The sequence below is a fragment of the Ipomoea nil genome, unplaced genomic scaffold, assembly GCF_001879475.1.
Source record: "Ipomoea nil cultivar Tokyo-kokei standard unplaced genomic scaffold, Asagao_1.1 scaffold1564, whole genome shotgun sequence".
In the NCBI taxonomy this organism is placed as follows: domain Eukaryota; kingdom Viridiplantae; phylum Streptophyta; class Magnoliopsida; order Solanales; family Convolvulaceae; genus Ipomoea; species Ipomoea nil.
In genome coordinates this window covers 760,086-781,146 of record NW_017617992.1, presented here as the reverse complement: position 1 = coordinate 781,146, position 21,061 = coordinate 760,086, and the positions used below count along the sequence as shown (strand labels likewise).

General features: G+C 41.2%; 1 protein-coding gene across 1 annotated transcript; it reads right to left on the bottom strand.

Moving 5' to 3' along the window:
* Window positions 1-314: 314 nt before the first annotated feature.
* LOC109189843 (CASP-like protein 5B1) lies at window positions 315-1,857 on the bottom strand. The gene is made up of 3 exons (XM_019340469.1): window positions 1,687-1,857; window positions 763-895; window positions 315-658 (listed from the first exon to the last, which is right to left on the bottom strand). Exons 1-3 carry the CDS (start codon window positions 1,815-1,817, stop codon window positions 461-463), a joined length of 462 nt encoding a protein of 153 aa, XP_019196014.1. The 5' UTR covers window positions 1,818-1,857; the 3' UTR covers window positions 315-460.
* Window positions 1,858-21,061: the final 19,204 nt, after the last annotated feature.

Genomic DNA, 21,061 nt, shown 5'->3' with positions numbered 1-21,061 from the left:
GTGGCCTAATTGCACATTTTTGAGTGTTCAATGGCCTAATTGCACTTTTTTTTCGTTCAGTGGTCTAATTGCATTTTCAGGTTACGTTCAGTGGCCAATTTGAACCTTATTCCTATGAATATATGATAGACAATTTTAATATGTTATTGTAAGTGCACGAGTCAATTGTAGTTTAGCGTGTAAAGCAAGAGTCGAATCCGCGCGCAAGATCTAATACAATGCAATTTAATAACTTGAAAATAATTTAACAACCATTTAAAATACTAGAAACAAATAACAAAGATAAAGATAAAGATAAACTCAAATAAAAATAATTAAATCCAAACTCTAGAAGCTAAGCAAATGAAACTGGCCACAAACGCTAACATAATCGAAAATGAGAAATGAAAAACTTCAATTGCTTATTAGTACTATATTCACAATATAAAGCATAGATTGTCCCTGGCAGCTTAGCATATAACTAATAAAACGAGGCTACAAGCCTAAACATAACACTAGCAGAAATCGCTATAAAGAAGCAAGCGACAAATGCTAGTGCAATTGAAAGGCCATACATGTTGCATGGCAGGAACCGCCCTGAGCAAATAGCAAACTTGGATAGAAAATCCACCGCAGCAGCAGATGCGCATGCAACACCAAGAGATAGAATAGTCATCACCTGCAGTATATTATATAAATAAGCTTCAAAATTCATGAATCAAACATGTAGTGTGTGTGCGTGTGAGCATGCATAAAGGAAATAAGGGAATTGAATTGAATTACCCAATCACCAATACAAATTACGATCAGAAGGAAAAGAGAATGCACGTTCCTTTTCCGCATTAAGATATGAAGATTCAGGCAGCAAAGGGTTAAACTCCAGAAAGTTAGAACCCCCATCACAAGTGCCAAGCACCTGATCGAGCCCCGAGACATTCACCAAAATAGCATATGCATAATAAATATATGAGATCAGCTGAGTGATATAGATCAACATAACAAGCTAAGAACTAATGATCAAAGCAACCATATATATATGCAGTAAGGCATTAATTAACTTAATTCACCAAAAGCGACTCAATTGAATTTGTTTCTCAAATTAAAGTACCACAATATATAGGTTTGAATAGAAACTATATATTTTATTATTTAAATATAGCAATATAGAGAAGTAATATGTTGTGTTTATTAACAAAATAATGAACACTATTTATAAAAGAGAATAACAACTAAATACCAAAGATACATCAGAACTAATCGCAGGAAATAGACTAATAACACCTATTCAAAAGGAGACATATAATAAAATGAGCAAAACAAAACAATAAACTTGATCAATGTGAGACATCCACAATAATGATTAGCAGGGCCGGATTTTAGGCTGTGCAAGCTGGGCTACCGCACAGGGCCCCCAATTTTAGAGGGGCCCCAAATTTTAGAGGTCCAATATTTAATATTTACCTAGGTAGTTTAGAAATAAAAATTAAAAGTTTACAATAAATTTAAAAAGGTTTTATGAAGAGATGGTATAAATGTGTATATATTATATTTTAACTTGGAGGTCAAAAGTTCGAAACTCCCATATCTTACTTTTAAAAATTTAGATTTTGGAGGGCCTCAGTTATTTACCAGAACAGGGCCACACAAACCTAAAATCCGGCCCTGATGATTAGATAATGGTAAAGGATGAATAAAATGCGGGCATACCAAAAACTGGTCCATCTTGTGAAACGTGAAGCTGAAGTCATTACTCCAACAGAAGCAGCTGCAAACATACATTGCAATATTCTAAGGTAGAGACCACTCATCTTTCCTAAGCCACCAAACATATCTCTCATCTCGACTTACTGTCTAGGTGATGCAATGGCTTGTTTTTCACTTCAGTGATCGAACAATATATAGAATGAAATGAAATAATTAAGATATATATATATGCTTAAAGTATCACTAGCTAGCTTCAAGAATATCTAACAGGCCGGAATTCTATATCTATCTTTATTGTTTACGGATTGTTTTTTCACTGTATAATGAGAGAGACTGAAAACCTCCTCCTATTTTGAGTATACTATTGGTGGGCCAAAATCGTATTTTAGTCCATGCCCAAGGAAGCCAATAAGAGTAAAAAAAAAAGTTGAAAATCATTTTCACAAAACTGATTTTCTTTAATTACTCTTTTTGTTTTAATCACTACCCCAATTTGTTGTTATTGCCCATTTATGCAAAACAATTTTTCTCCATTACCATGCCTCCCTTCAAACATTCACACCATATTAATTACGTTAAGACTATAAGTTGATAAAACGAGAATTAACAAAAAATGTCTTGTTTTAAGCACTTGTTCAACTTTTAATAAAACAAAAGTAAGAGATGGTATGTCTTATTTTCACAACGCATAAACCTTGCCAAAACTTTATACCTTTGTGCTTTATGTAATTTTGGTAAGACTATAATGTTTCAATACAGTAGAATACAAAGGTGAATCAAATACAATTTTAACTATTATATTTAATATAGCATAGTAGTTTGTGATAGCCTTTTTTTTTGTATATCGGAGAAAACCTCAGGCAGGTACTAAGTAAGCCAAATCATGAGACCACACACATTAGCCCATATAAAATATTTTAAGCAATCCGGTGGATGTTATATATATCTCGTGCCCTGGTTTTTAACTCGTCACACCTTGTCCATATACGTTTATTTCTCTACCTTAAAACACGAGATATATTTATGAGCAACTATTTATAGTCTGTCATTAAAGGGGATAAGGCGTGATCGATTGTCGTATTCCACCCTGTATAAGACCCCACAATTCAATAACAAAATTGTTAGTGGTGCGGGGTATTGACCCGTGTATTGATATATATACTGCATGTATGTAATGTGTATGTAAACTGCATGTACAACATAGAGAGTAGACAAGAGAAAGTAGTTCAAAGGGCTCTATGTTCTTGCAATCTTGTAGAGAGGAGGGGGAGTTCTATATGCTTTAGAGAGAATGAGAGAGTGGAGGAGATGGGATGAACCCCTAAACTAGTGGGTCAATGACCCTTATATAGGCCCAAATAGGGATGTCAATTTCAATCCGCCTCGTGGCTATATATCCACCCGAATCCACCCCGCATGGATCGGGTTTTTTGGGTGATGGTGGGTGGTGGGTCTTAAAAAAGTAAACTCGCGGTGGGTCGGGTTGGATTCGGGTTCTATGTACAAAACTTCCATAGAACCCCATCCGACCCACCATGTGTGTGTATATATATAATAGTAAAATAAGTACTACTATGTAGTTATTTATAAAAGTTTATATAACTTCGTGTATTTTTTTACTATTTTTTACATCTAAACTACTAAGTTTATTTTTAAAAATTAACAATTTAGTTATTATATTTAAATATTTCTATTATTTTATGTTTCAGTATCAGAAATGAATTTTATTATTTTATTATGTATAAGTAATTTAAATATTATTTTTTGAAAAAGATAATAAGATGATAAGTGGTAGGTACCCGTAGTGGGCACCCGCACCCGATGGGGGTGGGAGTGGGTTTTGAAAAAGTCCACCTGATGTGGTATCAATCAATAACAATCAAGACATAACAACAACGACATGTATTACACATAAATTCCTAGAACGGTATTCAAAACATCAAACGGGGTACAATGGGACACAATGGGACACGGGGAAACAACAAACAGGGGAAAGCACCACGCCCCGTACCCACCTTCCAACAAGTAGGTGGCGGGTGGATGACCACCCGACGACAGGTAGCCACCATTCCAGCGGGTGGCCGGCGAGAAGGCCTCCGCCCGCTAGCTGCCCACTGGATTGGGCTCGCCGGGCAGCGGGTAGGTGGTGGGCGGTCATCCCCCCACCTACTCCCACTGGTACATGGTAACTTTTCGATCCCGGGATCACTCGTGGAACCCGAAACCATGTCCAAACACATAACGACAACACCATAGATTCAATTAACAAAATTAAATCAAGAATCATACCAAATATGTTCAAACACAATTCCTAAACATGCCAAGACTCAACGTTAATCATATAACGGTTCGGGAGCATCGGAACCACAAGAACATCAAGAAATCTATATGCAAAGTCCTAGGCTAGACTCAACACCCGATCATGCATAAACCCACCCAAACAAACATACCAAGAACATCAAAACAACGAGATTCACAATATAAACCCTAGGGACAAGCTCTAGGCATAAATAAAATACAAGATCACACATATAATCAATCACAAATTACCAAGATCACCGAGATTATCAAATAAACACAATATAAATCCTAGGCAAAGCTCTATCAAGACTCAATCACAGAATCACATATCAAAGGAGCCAATAATTAAGATATAGCAAGGAATTGAAAATAGGTTTTCTAAGACATGGGTTACCTCTTAGCCTTAATTAATCCCCCCTTGGTGATAAGAGTCTAAAAGTTTATAATTTCACCTTGAATTTAAGCTTATTTTCCTTGTTATTTGTTATAATTTTGCCCAAAGTGTCCTCATTTGATTCATTTGTGTGCTTATGGGTAATTCTTGATGATTTAGATGAATTGAGAGATTTGTGGGGCATTTCGGATGCTTGTAGAGCCAATTGGAGTCAATGAGAAGCTATGAAGATGGGGGAAACACCTTTTAGAGAGCCAAATTATGGTGTGTTTATTGGTCTTGGTCATTTGGACAAATAAAGGCAAAAGTGGAGCAAAAGAGCAAGAAGTTAAAATTCCCGCACAAATCATCCACTGTTCGTTTTTTTGATCATATCTCTGCTTAGGAATGTCCAAATCAAGTGAATTTTATATCATTTGAAAGATAACCTGAAAGGATACAACTTTGATTCAAGCACCAAAGGCTAATTCAAACGTTTAGAGGGTGAAAAAGTACCTAGAAGACAGTCGCAGTGCACAGGCAGATCACTGCCTGGTGGCCACGGCCACACTAGTGGCCACTGGGCAGTGTGATCTGCATTTCTGGCCACGGGTGAAGCCACGCCCGTGGCCAGCCCTCTGCAACTCATTTCAGCGCGTTTTGACCCCTTTTAAGGGGATTTTTCCACCCCAAAACTTATCTTTCATTTCCCTTTCATTCCTTAGTTAGGTTTAGCTCTAGTATAGCTTAGATTAGTGTACATTTCTTGTTCCTTTCCATCTACAAGCTCAATAACACATTGCAATCTTGGATTTCAAAGCTTCAATAGAGAAGTTTTCTTATTATCTCTTCTCTTTATTTTTCATCTATGCTTTCAATTACTCTTTCAATATTGTGTATCTATTGTTAGATTATGAGTAGCTAAGTGTTTTAGGACTTGGATTTGGTTTGATTTCTTGCTATTGATGCCTATTTGAGTTGTATTGCATAACGGGGATTATTTGGGTGATATAGGGTTGTTGTGTGAAATGGGTTTGTTGAGAAATTTGTGTATGATTGTTGGATCCCAATTATATGCTTCATTTGGAGTGTGTTTGTTACTACGAGAGTAGAACTTGTACACTAGCCACACATTCACACACTTAATGCCCAATACGAGAGTATTTCGGGTGTTAAGGAGAATTTTTGCCTTGTGTTCTTGTTTGGGCATCCTTGGGTTGAATTACCACGAGAGTGGAGTTTAATGTGAGGTTGCGAGTCCAAATAACTACGAGAGTGGTATTTGGACACTTTTGTGCATCTCACTTACCCTATGCATGCCTTGTTTAATTCCCTAATCTTAGTTTACTATTTGGCATCTTAGCTTGAATCAACCAAATTCCGGTCCTTTGTTTTACTTGTCGTATTTGTTATTAGCCTAATCATATCAAACCAACTCATTAAGGATTTGTCTAGCTTCTATAAGGATAGGGATAGTTTTAGCTTGTGCTTACTCCGTTTTGCATCAATTCCTAACATTACAAGAGTCATCTCCAGTGGAACGATATCTAAACACTATACTGTGATTTGATACTTGATGGATGCTTGAAAAACTTCCTCATCACTTGGCTATTAAGGTTCTTCTCTAAGATTTCCCTCCGATCGAGCTCCCTAGGCTCGGTGGTGGAGAATCTCCTTGGAATAATCTCGTGTAATACAACTATGGGTGATAAGGGTTCTAATTGCTTTCTAATCCCCTATTTATAGAGTTAGGAATCCTAATCAGAGTCTGAATAGTAAAGACCTATGTTCTATTCCTAACAGGTTTATAGATCTAGGATTCCTAATTAGAATCTGACTGATGAAAGGTCTACTCTCTTTATTCCTAATAGGCTTAAGACTCGAGTCCACGATCCATGGTGGACCATATTAATTAATTAAATGGAATCCTAACTAAATTAAATCATTTTTAATTATTATTACGGAATTAATTAAATAATTAATCCAGGATTAAAGGTCGTAACACGGGGTGTTACAGGCTATGTACCAGCGGGTGGTCAGCCACCCACTAGTTGCCCGCTAGTACATATACGTGTACTTGCGGGTGGTCAGGTGGGGATTCCCCCCCCCCCCCAACCGACCCCCCGCTGGTACAATGGTACTCCAGCCTTTTCCCCTTTCGGGAATTCATCCGTTAAACCCAAAACCGAGTCCAAACACATCCCAATACACAACCACAACGACAAGGACTTGAATCACAAGAATTAAACAAAGAAATCAGCACAAAAGAATCCTAAATATATGCTCCTAACATATCAAGATTCAAGAATCAATTCCCAATCATGCAAGAACGACAAGAATCACAAGATCACCAAGATCCCACCAAATAAGCCCTAGCGACAAGCTCTAGACATGCTCAAACGCAAGGTCACATATATAATTCATCACAACATCAAGATCATCAAGATTATCAAACAAACACAACATAAACCCTAAGCAAAGCTCTATCAAGACTCAATCACGGAATCACACATACGATTATCAAAGATGCTAATAAATAAGATATAGCAAGGAAAATAGGTTTTGTAAGACATCTGTTACCTCTTAGCCTTAATTAATCCTTCATTGGCTATTACGGTTCTTTCCCAAGATTTCCTCCCGGTTGATTTCCCTAGGCTCGGTGGCGGGAAATTCCTTTTTGGCTAGGTCTCTTGGGCGGTTCGTGTATTCCATGTTATGAGAGGTGAGAGGGTTCTAATTGCTTTCTAATCCCCTATTTATAAAGTCATGAATCCTAATCCGAGTCTGAGTAGAAGAAGGCCCATCTCTTTATCCCTATTGGGCTTGTAGTCTTTAATATGGACAAGGGTCCACGGTCCATCGTGGACCACATTAATTAATTAAGGGGGTCCTAACCAATTTAAGTCTCTTTTAATTATTTATCTACGGGATTAATTCCATAATTAATCCGGGTCTGAAGGCCGTAACACCGGGTGTTACACTAACATTTCAAGAGCCATCTCCAGTGGAACGATATCTTAACACTGTACTGTAATTTGATACTTTATGGATGTGTGAAAATTTTCCTTATCACTCCGCGTAGCCATCACATGCTACCGGGGAAGCGAGGCTACTGTCGCACGCCGAGAACGTCCACGAGGCCGACCCCACAGCCGAGCAACCGGCTGGTCCGAGACAGTCAGCTCACTATACACGGACTCCTGGGCAGCAGCTGGCAGACTGGGTGCGGCAGTGTGGCCAGTAGCGGCATAGTCCGGCCAGGCTTCATCCCGAGTTGTCAATACGAGCGCAACCGCCCACGGTTCAGGTCTCGGCATAGCAACCTGCGAACGAACACGAGCAACAAAAGGAAAGACAGTCTCATTGAATCACATGTGGAGATAGACAAAAACATTGTTAGTGTTAGTATCCAAACAACGATAGCCACGAAAGGACGGAGGATACCCAAGGAAGACACAAGGAGAAGATCGAAACTGCAATTTGTTGCGATTATCAAGACGCAAGTTGGGAAAACATAAACACCCAAAAAACCGTAGGTACGAATAAGATGGGGGAAACCGATGCAAACGATAATGCAGAGACTCATCATATAAGACACGAGTAGGCATTTTATTAATTAAGTACACAACGGTCTCAAACACATAGTCCCAAAAACAAGACGGGACAAACGCCTGAGCCATTGATGCCAGACCTGTTTCAACAACATGACGATGTTTGTGCTCCACCCTCCCATTTTGCTCGTGAGTATACACATAAGATTTCCTGTGATGAATACCCAGAGAAGCGAGAGTGGAACCAAGCTTTTTATACTCTCCCCCTAAATCAGACTAGAAAGAAAGAATTTTGCAAGAAAAGGAACGTTTAACAAGTGACCGGAACTTATCAAATATAGCATACAACTCAGATTTAGCACGCATAGGATAATACCACATGTAACGAGTGTAATCATCCAAAAACAATACGAAATACTTAAAGCCATTTGAAGAAATTAATGGCGTAGGGCCCCATGTAACACCCCATGTTATGGCCTTCAATCCCGGATTAATTATTTAATTAATCCCGTTAATAATAATTAAATATGATTTAATTCGGTTAGGTTTCCCTTTAATTAATTAATAAAGGTCCACCATGAACCGTGGATCCTTGCCTAAACTAGAGTCTTAAGCCTATTAGGAATAAAGAAGGTAAACCTTTTACTAATCAGATTCTAATTAGGAATCCTAGACATATATACCTATTAGGAATAAAGAAAGTAGGCCTTTATTATTCAGAGTATGATTAGGATTCCTGATTCTATAAATAGGGGATTAGAGAGCAATTAGAACCCACATCATAATAAATAGCACCACACAAGAATTCCCCACCACCAAACGTAGGAGAAATCAAGAAAAAGAGATCGTAGAGAAAAGAGCCTTAATAGCCAAGGAATCTAATTAAGGCTAAGAGGTAACCCATGTCTCAACAAAACCTATTTTCATAGCTATGATTCCCCTCTTAGGATTTCCCCATATTATTGTGTATTGATGATTTGTGATATTGTTATTGATGATTGGTGGGATGATTCCATGGGTGATCTTGATGATGAGAGGTTCTTGATAATTATGGTGTTCATGGTCATTATATAACGTTCTTGATAATTATAGGGTGTTCTTGATGTTCTTAATGACTATATGAGGTTCTTGATAGTTATATGATATTCCTACAGAATCTTGATTTTGGAAGATGAATTGTGTTATTGTTGATTTAAAAATAATTAGAACCCTAGGTTATATCGTGGAATTCGTATGGTATTATTCTTGGTATATTGGGTGGGAATTCACATGATTGGGTGTTGATTATGTTTAGAAAAGCATGATAGGTTTTGTGCCGTATGTTTCTTGATTTTGATCCGTTAATTGTCTACGTGTGTTATCAATTGCGTTTGAAAGTGTCTAAGCATGGTTTTGGGTTCCACAAAGGTTCCCGGGGCGTTTCCTGTGATAAAAGAGTCAGTGGGGGGGGGGGGTAGGTGGGGGTAGGGGACCCGCCACCTACCCGCGGCCTAGTTGGGCAACGCCGGCAGTGGGCAGCCGGCGGGCGGGCAGCTGCCTGCCGGGCACCCGCTGCCCGGAACAGTGCCGCCGGCGGGTGACCCCTCACCCACCGGCTACCCGCTGGTTTGTACCCCACTTCGGGATCCCGGCTTCCCCGTTTGATGTTCCCCCGACCCCCGTGGTGTCCCAACGGACTCCGTCTATCGTGCCTATGTCTAGTTTGATTTTCGGGTACCGTTCGTAGGTCGTATGAGTCTTATATATTGCATGCTAGTTAAATTGGTATCCCGTTGACCTAGGTGAAAGAAGTATGAACCCCTTAGGATTATTCTTAGTATGTGAAGGATCACGCATAGGTTTTGTTATACGTTTTCTCCCCCTTCCCAATGTGTCAATGTGGGTTGCATCTGTTTGCTATGTGTTATGTGTGCATGTTACCCCGATTTGGTTGAGATCAATCGGGGTATACGGGCAGTCGGATGGGCTGAGAACTATACCGGCTGTTAACCAGGCTGGTAGAGACCGGTCAGGTATATAAATATTATATTGGACTGAGGTCTACTATACGGGCAGTTGAATGGGTTGAGAACCATCCCAACTGTTAACCAGGCTGGTAAAGACCGCTCAGGTATATAAATATTATATAGGACTGAGGTCCACTATACAGGCAGTTGAATGGGTTGAGAACCATCCCAACTGTTAACCAGGCTGGTAGAGACCGGTCAGGTATATAAATATTATATAGGACAAAGTTCCACTATACGGGCAGTTGAATGGGTTGAGAACCATCCCAACTGTTAACCAGGCTGGTAAAGACCGGTCAGGTATATAAATATTATATAGAGCTGCGGCTCATCGGTCGGTTGCGATCGACCCCTCCGTATTGTGAGACGGGGCAGGGTGCTGCGGGTCGTGTCAGAGCTATATGCGCTGACCCTCATGTATGGGCATGCGATTGGTCCTGTGGCGCCAACAAAGTGTGCTATATGATGAGATGCGAAGGATTGATGATATGACTGTTATGGAATCGTGACCATAGGGCTCTTGCTAGTAATGCTTAATTGTGATTATTGTTTGTGCTTATCTATAACTGTGCCCTATGGGAGAATTGTACATGCTTGATTATGATTGTTGCTTGTGTGTACCCCTATTTGTCGAGTCGGTTCCCTGAATTGAAAGCTAGAGTCTCTTAGGATATATCTTCATGCTTGAAATGACTTTTCATATATCTATGGATATAACTATATGTATTGTATTTCAACGCGTTGGAGTGGGATACCAGCATCTCTCGCTGAACAGATATATTTGGCTTTCAGGCACAGAAGAATAAGTCACTGGAGCACGCTAGAACTTGGAGCGTAGAAGTAGATTGTTTCCCTTCCGGTCTGCGTGCCATGTTTATGCATTTACATTATTGAGGATATTAGTTAGTTAGCCTGTGCACCTGAGTTCTCTAGCTCAAGTGTGGCATAGCACCCCGTACTCTTGTATTATGTTTTGGGATTTAATGAGATTTCACCTTTATTTTATAAGTTTTAAATGTCTTGAAAATCTGGGGTGTTACAGTTGGTATCAGAGCCTAAGTTTGACCCTAGGATAAGACTCTTAAGACTAGATTTTAAGACAATAGGCTTGGACTCTAAGTATTTAGGAACATAGGATTCAGGAATCTTAGGATTCGCGGTGAGATTGTGAGCCTACCTATCACCACATAAATTCCCCTCACTCTATCCTCCATTTAATTTAAAGAACTCTTTCCTTCGCTTACCGCATCAAGGTAAGGGTACAACACTCTAACTCGTCATTACAATAAACATTGGCCCGGAAAACCATCAGCATGGCACCAACAAAAGCCAGTCAAGGACCCCTGATCCCTCCGCTCACAAATCTCTAGCTCGGAATCTACAACGACTAAACTCAGGTAGCCCAACCACTAAAGCAAAGCAATCATCCGTGACAACAACCGACCACCACCACCAAGCAGGAACTCGGATTTCACTCTTCAAATCATCGGCCACCCACCTTCTCAGGGGAGGAGTACCCCGCGATCCTCGAAGAATAAATCCGAACCTTCAACAAAATCCTCGGGTTAATGGAATGCCCGGGGGAACGCCGCATAGAGATAGCCCCATTCTACTTCAGACACGAGGCCGATCTTTGGTAGATCCATGAAGGACCTACCTATAGGCGAGAACTGGGATTTAACTGGGAAACCCTGAAGGCCTGGCCACAGGGATGTCTCTACCCCGCACATGAAAGGACAACCATGTACGCGGAGTCCCTTCGCCTAAAACATGGATAACTATAGTAGTCTCGACTCCGAAACTCGAAAGACTTAAACCGTAACGGCTTACACTAGCACCGCTGATCTTCGCCGAATCCAACTTCTACAATGGGGAATTCAGGAACAGGCCCGAAAGAAGAAGTAACAGAAATGGGAAACTACTCCCTCCAGCATGAGCGAACCCTTTCGGAACTGGTTAAAAATGGGAGCAACTATCCTAGCCCGGAGACTGGGAATGCCAATTAAATGCAAGAAAGTAACGTAGTACGTAAACAACATCTTTTCTTAATCGTTAGCACGAATTGTCGAAAGGGGCTCGATGTGACAAAAAGAGGCAACAGGCGCATGGAAAGTATCATACAACTAGAGCCTCCCGGCAATAAGGGCCTTACCTTGGAACAAGGACCTTGATGGTTTTAAGGCACCGTAAGAAGTACATGTAACACACAAAATCGCCAAAACACCATGCGACGTCAAAGTGCAGTCAATCAAATGCATTCCAAGGAAGAGAAACGCATCACCAAGCACTTGGTCACCAAAGGATTGAACAAAGAACGAGCTACAAGCCGAACTCCAAGAAAAACCAAGAAGGCTTGTCATCAATCAAGCAAGGAAAAGACAAAGTTGGCTTATAACCAACTTCCCGGTGAAGGTGACGAGGTTGCTAATTGGAAACCGGACCCGACCTACTGAACGGAAAGAACATGCGAGAGTCTTGACTCATCTATAACTCGTACTTAAGGATCAATAAAACTATACGATGGGTCATCCTATGTATTCAAGTACCTTTTATTGTGCACATGGGCATGGGGCTTGTCGGGATTTGAATCGGTGCATTCTTGGGATTTTTCCCGAAGAAATTCACTCTTCCTAGTCACCTTCCCGCGGGTCCCCAACGGGACCTTGATGGGACCTTGGCGGGATCTTGACGGGGCCCTGGCAGGAGCTTGACAGGTGGACGACCGCCCACCTCGCGCCCACTGGTACAATGTGCTGATTTCTTAACTCCTCATTTTATTGATTCGTGGCGCACTTGTGTGCCTCGATTGATGAACGCGAGTCTTGGGTAAGAAACCATCGGCCACCCAAACATGTTGTCCTCAGTAAAAGACCTTGGCACGCGAAACACCATCGGGAAAGCACAACCAATTGCATTACACGAGTAGTTGAAGTTGGACTCTACGATGCAACCGACAAGGGATGATTGGCATAAAGGATTGTGAAAACCAAGGAGGCGAGTTGGGAACTCGTGCTAAGGACTCACAAAAGCCTTAAAAGTAAAAATGCTAAGGATGGACCAGGACTCCCTCAAACCATGGTTATCGTTCAAACAAATCAGAGGACTCCTTACAAGTTGTATGGAATCAAGAACTATGTAGTCCGTGGTGCTAGGCAAAAAGTAAAGAGCACATTTGTGCCAAGATCTCAAAGGGTCATTAAGAATCCACAAGGAAATGAGATGACTCGTAAAGTCACCAAGTTATTCCACAACGAGATTAGGTAACCAACTGCGCTTCAAGAAGAAAAATAGCATGCAAGGACACCTTCATCATTAAAAGTAACACGAAAGGGCACAACAAGCTGAACCTCGGGGAAGGCATGAAGTCTTACTAAGAATTTCATTCACTAAAGAGGAGATGAAATTCAATAAGAAGAGAAAGCCAACCCAAGGTTTATCGACTCCCAAGAGACTTTGGGAAGAATTTAAGAAGTGCACCCCAAGAGATTGGCTTAGATTGACCAAACTTGGTCAAGACCTTGGATGCATTAAAGAAGTAAGTGTTAAATCATCACGGGAGACTCCATCAAGATAGGAGAGAAGGATTAAACTTTAGCCTGGGAAGCAAGGTCTAATAAGGAACTTAAAGTCAAGCAAGTGCCAACACCAAGGAAGAAGGATCATCAGTTAGGCAATACGTCGTGATCAAAGCATCAAACCAAAATAGTCACTTGAGATCGAGAACCCTTAACCCATCCTAGCCGAATTCCTTCCCCTTCCGCGGAAAATCGGCCCCCTCCTTATTTCAAAACCCTTTCTACCCTTCAAACCTCATTCTTGATTCCCTAATTTAACAATTCCATACAAGGTGGCAACCTCACACCCTAAGTTGCGACCTTGAAAACTTTGATCCTAATTCCTAAATTCACTTCGTCCTGAGGTTGAAACCCACCCTCTTAGCCCTCTAAACCTAATCGTTCCCAAAAACCCAGCACACATAAACACACAATTATACAGTTTCCCCGTAGAATACTTTCTCCATAGGACCACCGTACTACTTTTGACTCGTTACCCCCGCAATGATTTTTAAGCTTCGGGGACGAAGCTTCTCGTAAGGGGGGAGAGTGTAACACCCCGTGTTACGGCCTTCAATCCCGGATTAATCATTTAATTAATCCCGTTAATAATAATTAAATATGATTTAATTCGGTTAGGTTTCCCTTTAATTAATTAATAAAGGTCCACCATGAACCGTGGACCCTTGCCTAAACTAGAGTCTTAAGCCTATTAGGAATAAAGAAGGTAAACCTTTTACTAATCAGATTCAAATTAGGAATCCTAGACATATATACCTATTAGGAATAAAGAAAGTAGGCCTTTATTATTCAGAGTATGATTAGGATTCCTGATTCTATAAATAGAGGATTAGAAAGCAATTAGAACCCACATCATAATAAATAGCACCACACAAGAATTCCCCACCACCAAACGTAGGAGAAATCAAGAAAAAGAGATCGTAGAGAAAAGAGCCTTAATAGCCAAGGAATCTAATTAAAGCTAAGAGGTAACCCATGTCTCAACAAAACCTATTTTCATAGCTATGATTCCCCTCTTAGGATTTCCCCATATTATTGTGTATTGATGATTTGTGATATTATTATTGATGATTGGTGGGATGATTCCATGGGTGATCTTGATGATGAGAGGTTCTTGATAATTATGGTGTTCTTGGTGATTATATAACGTTCTTGATAATTAAAGGGTGTTCTTGATGTTCTTAATGACTATATGAGGTTCTTGATAGTTATATGATATTCCTACCGAATCTTGATTTTGGAAGATGAATTGTGTTCTTGTTGATTTAAAAATAATTAGAACCCTAGGTTATATCGTGGAATTTGTATGGTATTATTCTTGGTATATTGGGTGGGAATTCACATGATTGGGTGTTGATTATGTTTAGAAAAGCATGATAGGTTTTGTGCCATATGTTTCTTGATTTTGATCCGTTAATTGTCTACGTGTGTTATCAATTGCGTTTGAAAGTGTCTAAGCATGGTTTTGGGTTCCACAAAGGTTCCCGGGGCGTTTCCTGTGATAAAAGAGTCAGTGGGGGGGGGGGTAGGTGGGGGTAGGGGACCCGCCACCTACCCGCGGCCTAGTTGGGCAACGCCGGCAGCGGGTAGCCGGCGGGCGGGCAGCTGCCCGCCGGGCACCCGCTGCCCGGAACAGTACCGCCAGCGGGCAGCCGGCGGGTGACCCCTCACCCACCGGTTACCCGCTGGTTTGTACCCCACTTCGGGATCCCGGCTTCCCCGTTTGATGTTCCCCCGACCCCCGTGGTGTCCCAACGGACCTCGTCTATCGTGCCTATGTCTAGTTTGATTTTCGGGTACCGTTCGTAGGTCGTATGAGTCTTATATATTGCATACTAGTTGAATTGGTATCCCGTTGACCTAGGTGAAAGAAGTATGAACCCCTTAGGATTATTCTTTGTATGTGAAGGATCACGCATAGGTTTTGTTATACGTTTTCTCCCCCTTCCCAATGTGTTAGTGTGGGTTGCATGTGCTTGCTCTGTGTTATGTGTGCATGTTACCCCGATTAGGTTGAGATCAATCGGGGTATACGGGCAGTCGGATGGGGTGAGAACTATACCGGCTGTTAACCAGGCTGGTAAAGACCGGTCTGGTATATAAATATTATATAGGACAAAGTTCCACTATACGGGCAGTTGAATGGGTTGAGAACCATCCCAACTGTTAACCAGGCTGGTAAAGACCGGTCAGGTATATAAATATTATATAGAGCTGCGGCTCATCGGTCGGTTGCGATCGACCCCTCCGTATTGTGAGACGGGGCAGGGTGCTGCGGGGCCGTGTCAGAGCTATATGCGCTGACCATCATGTATGGGCATGCGATTGGTCCTGTGGTGCTAACAAAGTGTGCTATATGATGAGATGCGAAGGATTGATGATATGACTGTTATGGAAACGTGACCATAGGGCTCTTGCTAGTAATGCTTAATTGTGATTAATGTTTGTGCTTATCTATAACTGTGCCCTATGTGAGAATTGTACATGCTTGATTATGACTGTTGATTGTGTGAACCCCTATTTGTCGAGTCGGTTCCCTGAATTGAAAGCTAGAGTGTCTTAGGATATATCTTCATGCTTCGAAATGACTTTTCGTATATCTATGGATATAACTATATGTATTGTATTTCTACGCGTTGGAGTGGGTTACCAGCATCTCTCGCTGAACAGATATATTTGGCTTTCAGGCACTGAAGAATAAGTCACTAGAGCGCGCTAGAACTTGGAGCGTAGAAGTAGATAGTTTCCCTTTCGGCTTGCGTGCCATGTTTATGCATTTACATTATTGAGGATATTAGTTAGTTAGCCTGTGCACCTGAGTTCCCTAGCTCAGGTGTGGCATAGCACCCCGTACTCTTGTATTATGTTTTGGGATTTAATGATATTTCACCTTTATTTTATAAGTTTTAAATGTCTTGAAAATCTGGGGTGTTACAGTTGGTATCAGAGCCTAAGTTTGACCCTAGGATAAGACTCTTAAGACTAGATTTTAAGACAATAGGCTTGGACTCTAAGTATTTAGGAACATAGGATTCAGGAATCTTAGGACGCGCGGTGTGATTGTGAGCCTACCTATCACCAAATAAATTCCCCTCACTCTATCCTCCATTTAATTTAAAGAACTCTCCCATTCGCTTACCGCATCAAGGTAAGGGTACAACACTCTAACTCGTCATTACAATAAACATTGCCAACAAGAAAGAGCAATATGACCCTGTTTATTGCAAATCTGACACTAGGGACCAGAATTAGAACGTCCACGGCCTCGCCCTCTGTTCCCCTTGCCGTGACCGCCTCCTCCCCGCTGCTGCAAACCACCGCCACGGCCACCGTCACCTCCTCGGCTTTCGGGCATCGCAGCCGGTGCACCGAGAGCAACGCCGTCGTCGGAGCAGATCCATTCTTGTGACACCAAAAAGTCCGCCACCTCCGTTAGCTGAACGGGATCCCCTCGTGTCAAGGTCGCCACCACGTGGCGAAATTCAGGCCGCAAGCCACAAAAGACGTATAAATTCTAATTGTCTAACGCAACCTGACGACTGGCAAGGGCCTACTCGTCGATCAACATCTGTGCACGGCCGAGGCAGTCGGAGATGGAGGAGTCACCCTAACACAATCCTTGCAACTCGCCGAGCAGTCGCAAAGCCCGAGACCGAGTCGATGAGCCAAGGGCTTGCTCGATGGTCTGCCAAAGCTGCCGTGAGGTTGCTCGGCCGACGGCGAAACGCAGAGTCTCCTCCGACAAGGACGAGATCGACATCGACAAAATGGCTTTATCTTTTCGTCTCAAGAAGAGTTGCTGCGCCGAGAATTCCAACGCTGCCGCTGCATCACTATTCGCGGTTGAGGCAGCCGCCGACGATAGCGTCGAAAACGGGATGGTGCTGTCAATAAATCCGAGAAGCCCCTGGCCTTCAATGTGACACCCCGAAATCCAAATTCAATTAAGGGATTAATTGAGTAATTAATCCTATTTCAATTAGTGAATTAATTCCTAAAATCCTGAAAATTCAATAGTTGGGGGGACTAGTAATTGACTAGTCAACCCCAAAGTCAAAGTTGTACCTTAAGCTTTGTAAGGAGTTCCCTTGTTCCTTACACTTCCTTATGTTAGTAAGGGTATTCTTGACCTTTCACTTGGTGTTAGTATTGTAACCTAACCTAGTAGACCATCTTCATTCTTTCCTTACACTTTCTAAAAATCTACCTCCTCCTTCTCTCTAAAAAGGTGGGTAGCTTTTCTTCCAAACCAAGTTGGAGCCTTGCCAAAACTTCAAGAGTTGCTTCCAAGATTCAACCTTTAATATATTTGGGCATCTAAGAGGGTAAGATCTAAGTTCATCTTGTGTTTTTTGGTTTTATCTAAGGTGTCTTTTCTTAAAGATATGATCTTTTTGATCTTTTGGTATGTTCTTGAAGTGGGTTTGGAAGGTGAGCCTTGAGAGGAGCTTGTTGAGGTGTAAAGTGAAGTCTTTAGTCTACAAGAGGTAACCCATGCTCTACAAAATCTATTTTGCTTACCTATATGTGATTTCTTGGATTCTACTTGTGATTTTGCTATGAAATGAGAGTGTTGATGCATTGTCTTGTGAAAATGCATATCTAGAGCTTGTGTTTAGGGTTCATTTGTGCCATTGCTTGGCATTTCCTTTGATTCAAGTCATTTTGTTGTATTTGGTCAGATTTGGCATGTTTTGGACTTGAATTTGAGCTTGGAGTTGAAAATCCCCGAAGGGATATTTTGTGGTACAGGGTTGTACCCGCGAGTATGGGTCCAACCCGCCGCCCACTCGCGGGGTACACTGGTTCGGTAGCCTGTACCCGCGGGTGTAACTGCGGGTAGAGGCCTACCCATGGGCCTACCCGCGGGTACGTATTGTGGTGATGGCGAGGATTTGTTCCCCGTAATTCTTTTGACTCGGTATTTGGTCTTTTGACTTCCCGATGTTCTTTTGTGGAACTATTTGACTGTCTTCTTGATGTTTCGTATGTCTAGAACTATATGGTAGGAATCCATGTAGGTATTTGGTGTCTTGAATAGTGCTAAGTGTTCAATATTGTGTTTCGCTGAACCGTGATGAGTCTTATGTGTTCCTCGGAACTATCTTTGGTTTACCCGTTTGATAAACATGCTAGTTTGGTGTCTAAATGCTAGCGTGTGTGTTGTTTGTACCTTCCAATGGGTTGATGATAACTTGTGTTATTCATCGTTGTTGTTGTTGAGCTGTGACCCATTCCTTGATTGAGTATGGTTTCATATCTTCGTTGTGATCCGTTGATTGATTCCTGTTGAGGTGTGATGCGTGTGTGGTTGTACCTGGATTGCAAGATTTCGGTTTATGGGGCCTTAATCACCAAGGTATGGAAGCGGTCCTCGTGGTGACCGTGACGTGATTATGGAGTTTGTGACCTTTGTGTAAGGTTCACGTGATTCTTGGGTGGCATGTGTTGCCGTGTGTGTGATCGGTACCCTCGTGTACTATGAAATTGGTGGTCTCGTTGGTGGTCGTTGGTGGGGGACGACGGTCCCAAGAGGGAAAAGGTTGGACTTGGTTGTACAGGGGTCTTGGAGGTAATGGTTGGAAGAAGAAATAAGGTTGGGGGTAGCCATAAGGTTGGAACCGGGCATAAGGAAGGCATATCAACTCGTGATGGATGATGTAACGAGGGCTTGTGTAGCCATTGTTGTGAGTTCTTCTCTTCTGACGTGTGTAGTCACAAAGGCATGTGTTGCCTTGGCATGTGTTTCCGTTGGGTGTGTCATATTCCTTTGCGTTGTGCATGTCGGGTTTTGATCTATTGAGTGATGATAGATCATACCTTGAGACTTCTTGTGAGTAGTGTTGTTCTTTGTGGTCTTGGGATGTGTTCCCGTGTCATTGTTGAGAGTGTTGAGTCTTATGTATGTTATTTCACTTGTATTGGTGGGTTACCAGCATTATTCGCTGACCGGGCGTCGTCCCATGTTTTATTGTGTTCTTTCAGGTGATGTCTAGGCGAGTGCGCAGTCTAGTACTTGCTAGTATAGCTTTCCCCTCTCGTTTTGTGGCCTGTGTGCCAGTTTAGAAGTAGAACTTTGAGACTATGGGATTAGATGTAAACATTGCAGATGTTGCCTGTGCGTTCATCCTTATGGTGAACGTGGCATAGCACCCCGTGTTCCAGATTTTATCTATCTACCTATCTTTCAGTCTTCCGCTGTGATTACTGTTTAGTTCCGTTATCTGCATGTTTTAAGGTTTTTATATAGCATATTTTTAGGGGGTGTTACATTCTAGGAACGGTGGCATCTGCGTCATCCAGAACAAATAATTCCGAGATGTTAACTTCAAGGAGACAAAGTGATGAGCCGACGAAAAGCTATTTCCGGTGGTCATGGGAGGAACCTCGGTAACGGTCCGTTCAGAAGAGCCAAGAACAGAGCCGTCATCATGAGCACCGAGAGCTTCCATGAGAGAAAACCTGAAAACTGATACTAGATGAGGATATGAATTGTGTGTTGTATCCAATACCAAAGTCTGAGACACAAATATATAGATACGAAAGAGAGTTCTAGTCTCACTCTAATAATATAGTCCTAATAAACTTAACATTATGAATAATTAAATTAAAAATTATTTCAGTTAAGTCTCATTAACCGAATCAGACATAAAAAATTGACGGGGTGAGTATTTTTTTAAAAATGATGTTACATTATAATATTTTAAATAATTTGTTTGCAAACGCAGAAATCCATGTTAGGTTTGTTTTTTATTTGAATGGAAGTTTAATTATTGCAAACTCAATAACAAAATGTAATTCTCCACAATATCTTGTCGACATTATTATGGGTTTGAAAAGTCATCAATTTCCTCATTATGCAAGAAAAATTAGTCAAGTCAATCGACTTAAGATATTTACTACCCCAATTGGTTGACTTAGAATCTAGAAAGTTACCTTATTTCCTGTAATTGAATTTTTTTTTATTTTATTCAAGCTTTGGAAAAAATCTAAAACTTAAAAGTAGAGTTTATTGAACGCAAGAAAAACGTAGCTATGATTCTATGAATTCAGCAATCAATTATGCCCGTAAAATAAATTCAAAATAATGTATTTTCTTTAGAGGAAATTAAGGAGCTTGATTAGCGGAGAAGATGGAAATAGAAAATAGGGAAAAGGGTCAAATAGACCCTTGAACTATAGACAAAAGAGCAATTAAGCCCTTCAACTTTAAAAAGATGCAATTAGACCTTTCAACTTATTGTTTTGAGTTACAGTCAAATAAGTCCAATAACAAAATTTTCACCTGGAATAACAGGTCAAAAAAATCCGGCGACATTTCCGGCGAAAAAAATTCGCCGACAACAATTTTTTTTTTTTTTTAAAAACCTGAGATTGGACTGGTTGGCAATGGAAATGATGCACAAGAAATGCCGAGCTGGAACTGGTGCCATATGCAGATGCGATGCATACTGAATTTTATTTACTTCGATTGGATAAGGAGAATAATGGACTTTGGTTTTTAACCACAGGGATAGACGAAGGAGAATACAAAAGCAGGGGCTCCAGAACGCATTTGAACATTCATTCAAC

Excerpts from the sequence above, each read along its gene's own strand:
- LOC109189843 (XM_019340469.1), bottom strand. The coding sequence starts at position 1,817 with ATGAGAGATATGTTTGGTGGCTTAGGAAAGATGAGTGGTCTCTACCTT. Across the intron at positions 896-1,686 it reads ACAAGATGGACCAGTTTTTG|GTGCTTGGCACTTGTGATGG; the intron begins GTATGCCCGCAT and ends GGGCTCGATCAG. Across the intron at positions 659-762 it reads TAATTTGTATTGGTGATTGG|GTGATGACTATTCTATCTCT; the intron begins GTAATTCAATTC and ends AATATACTGCAG.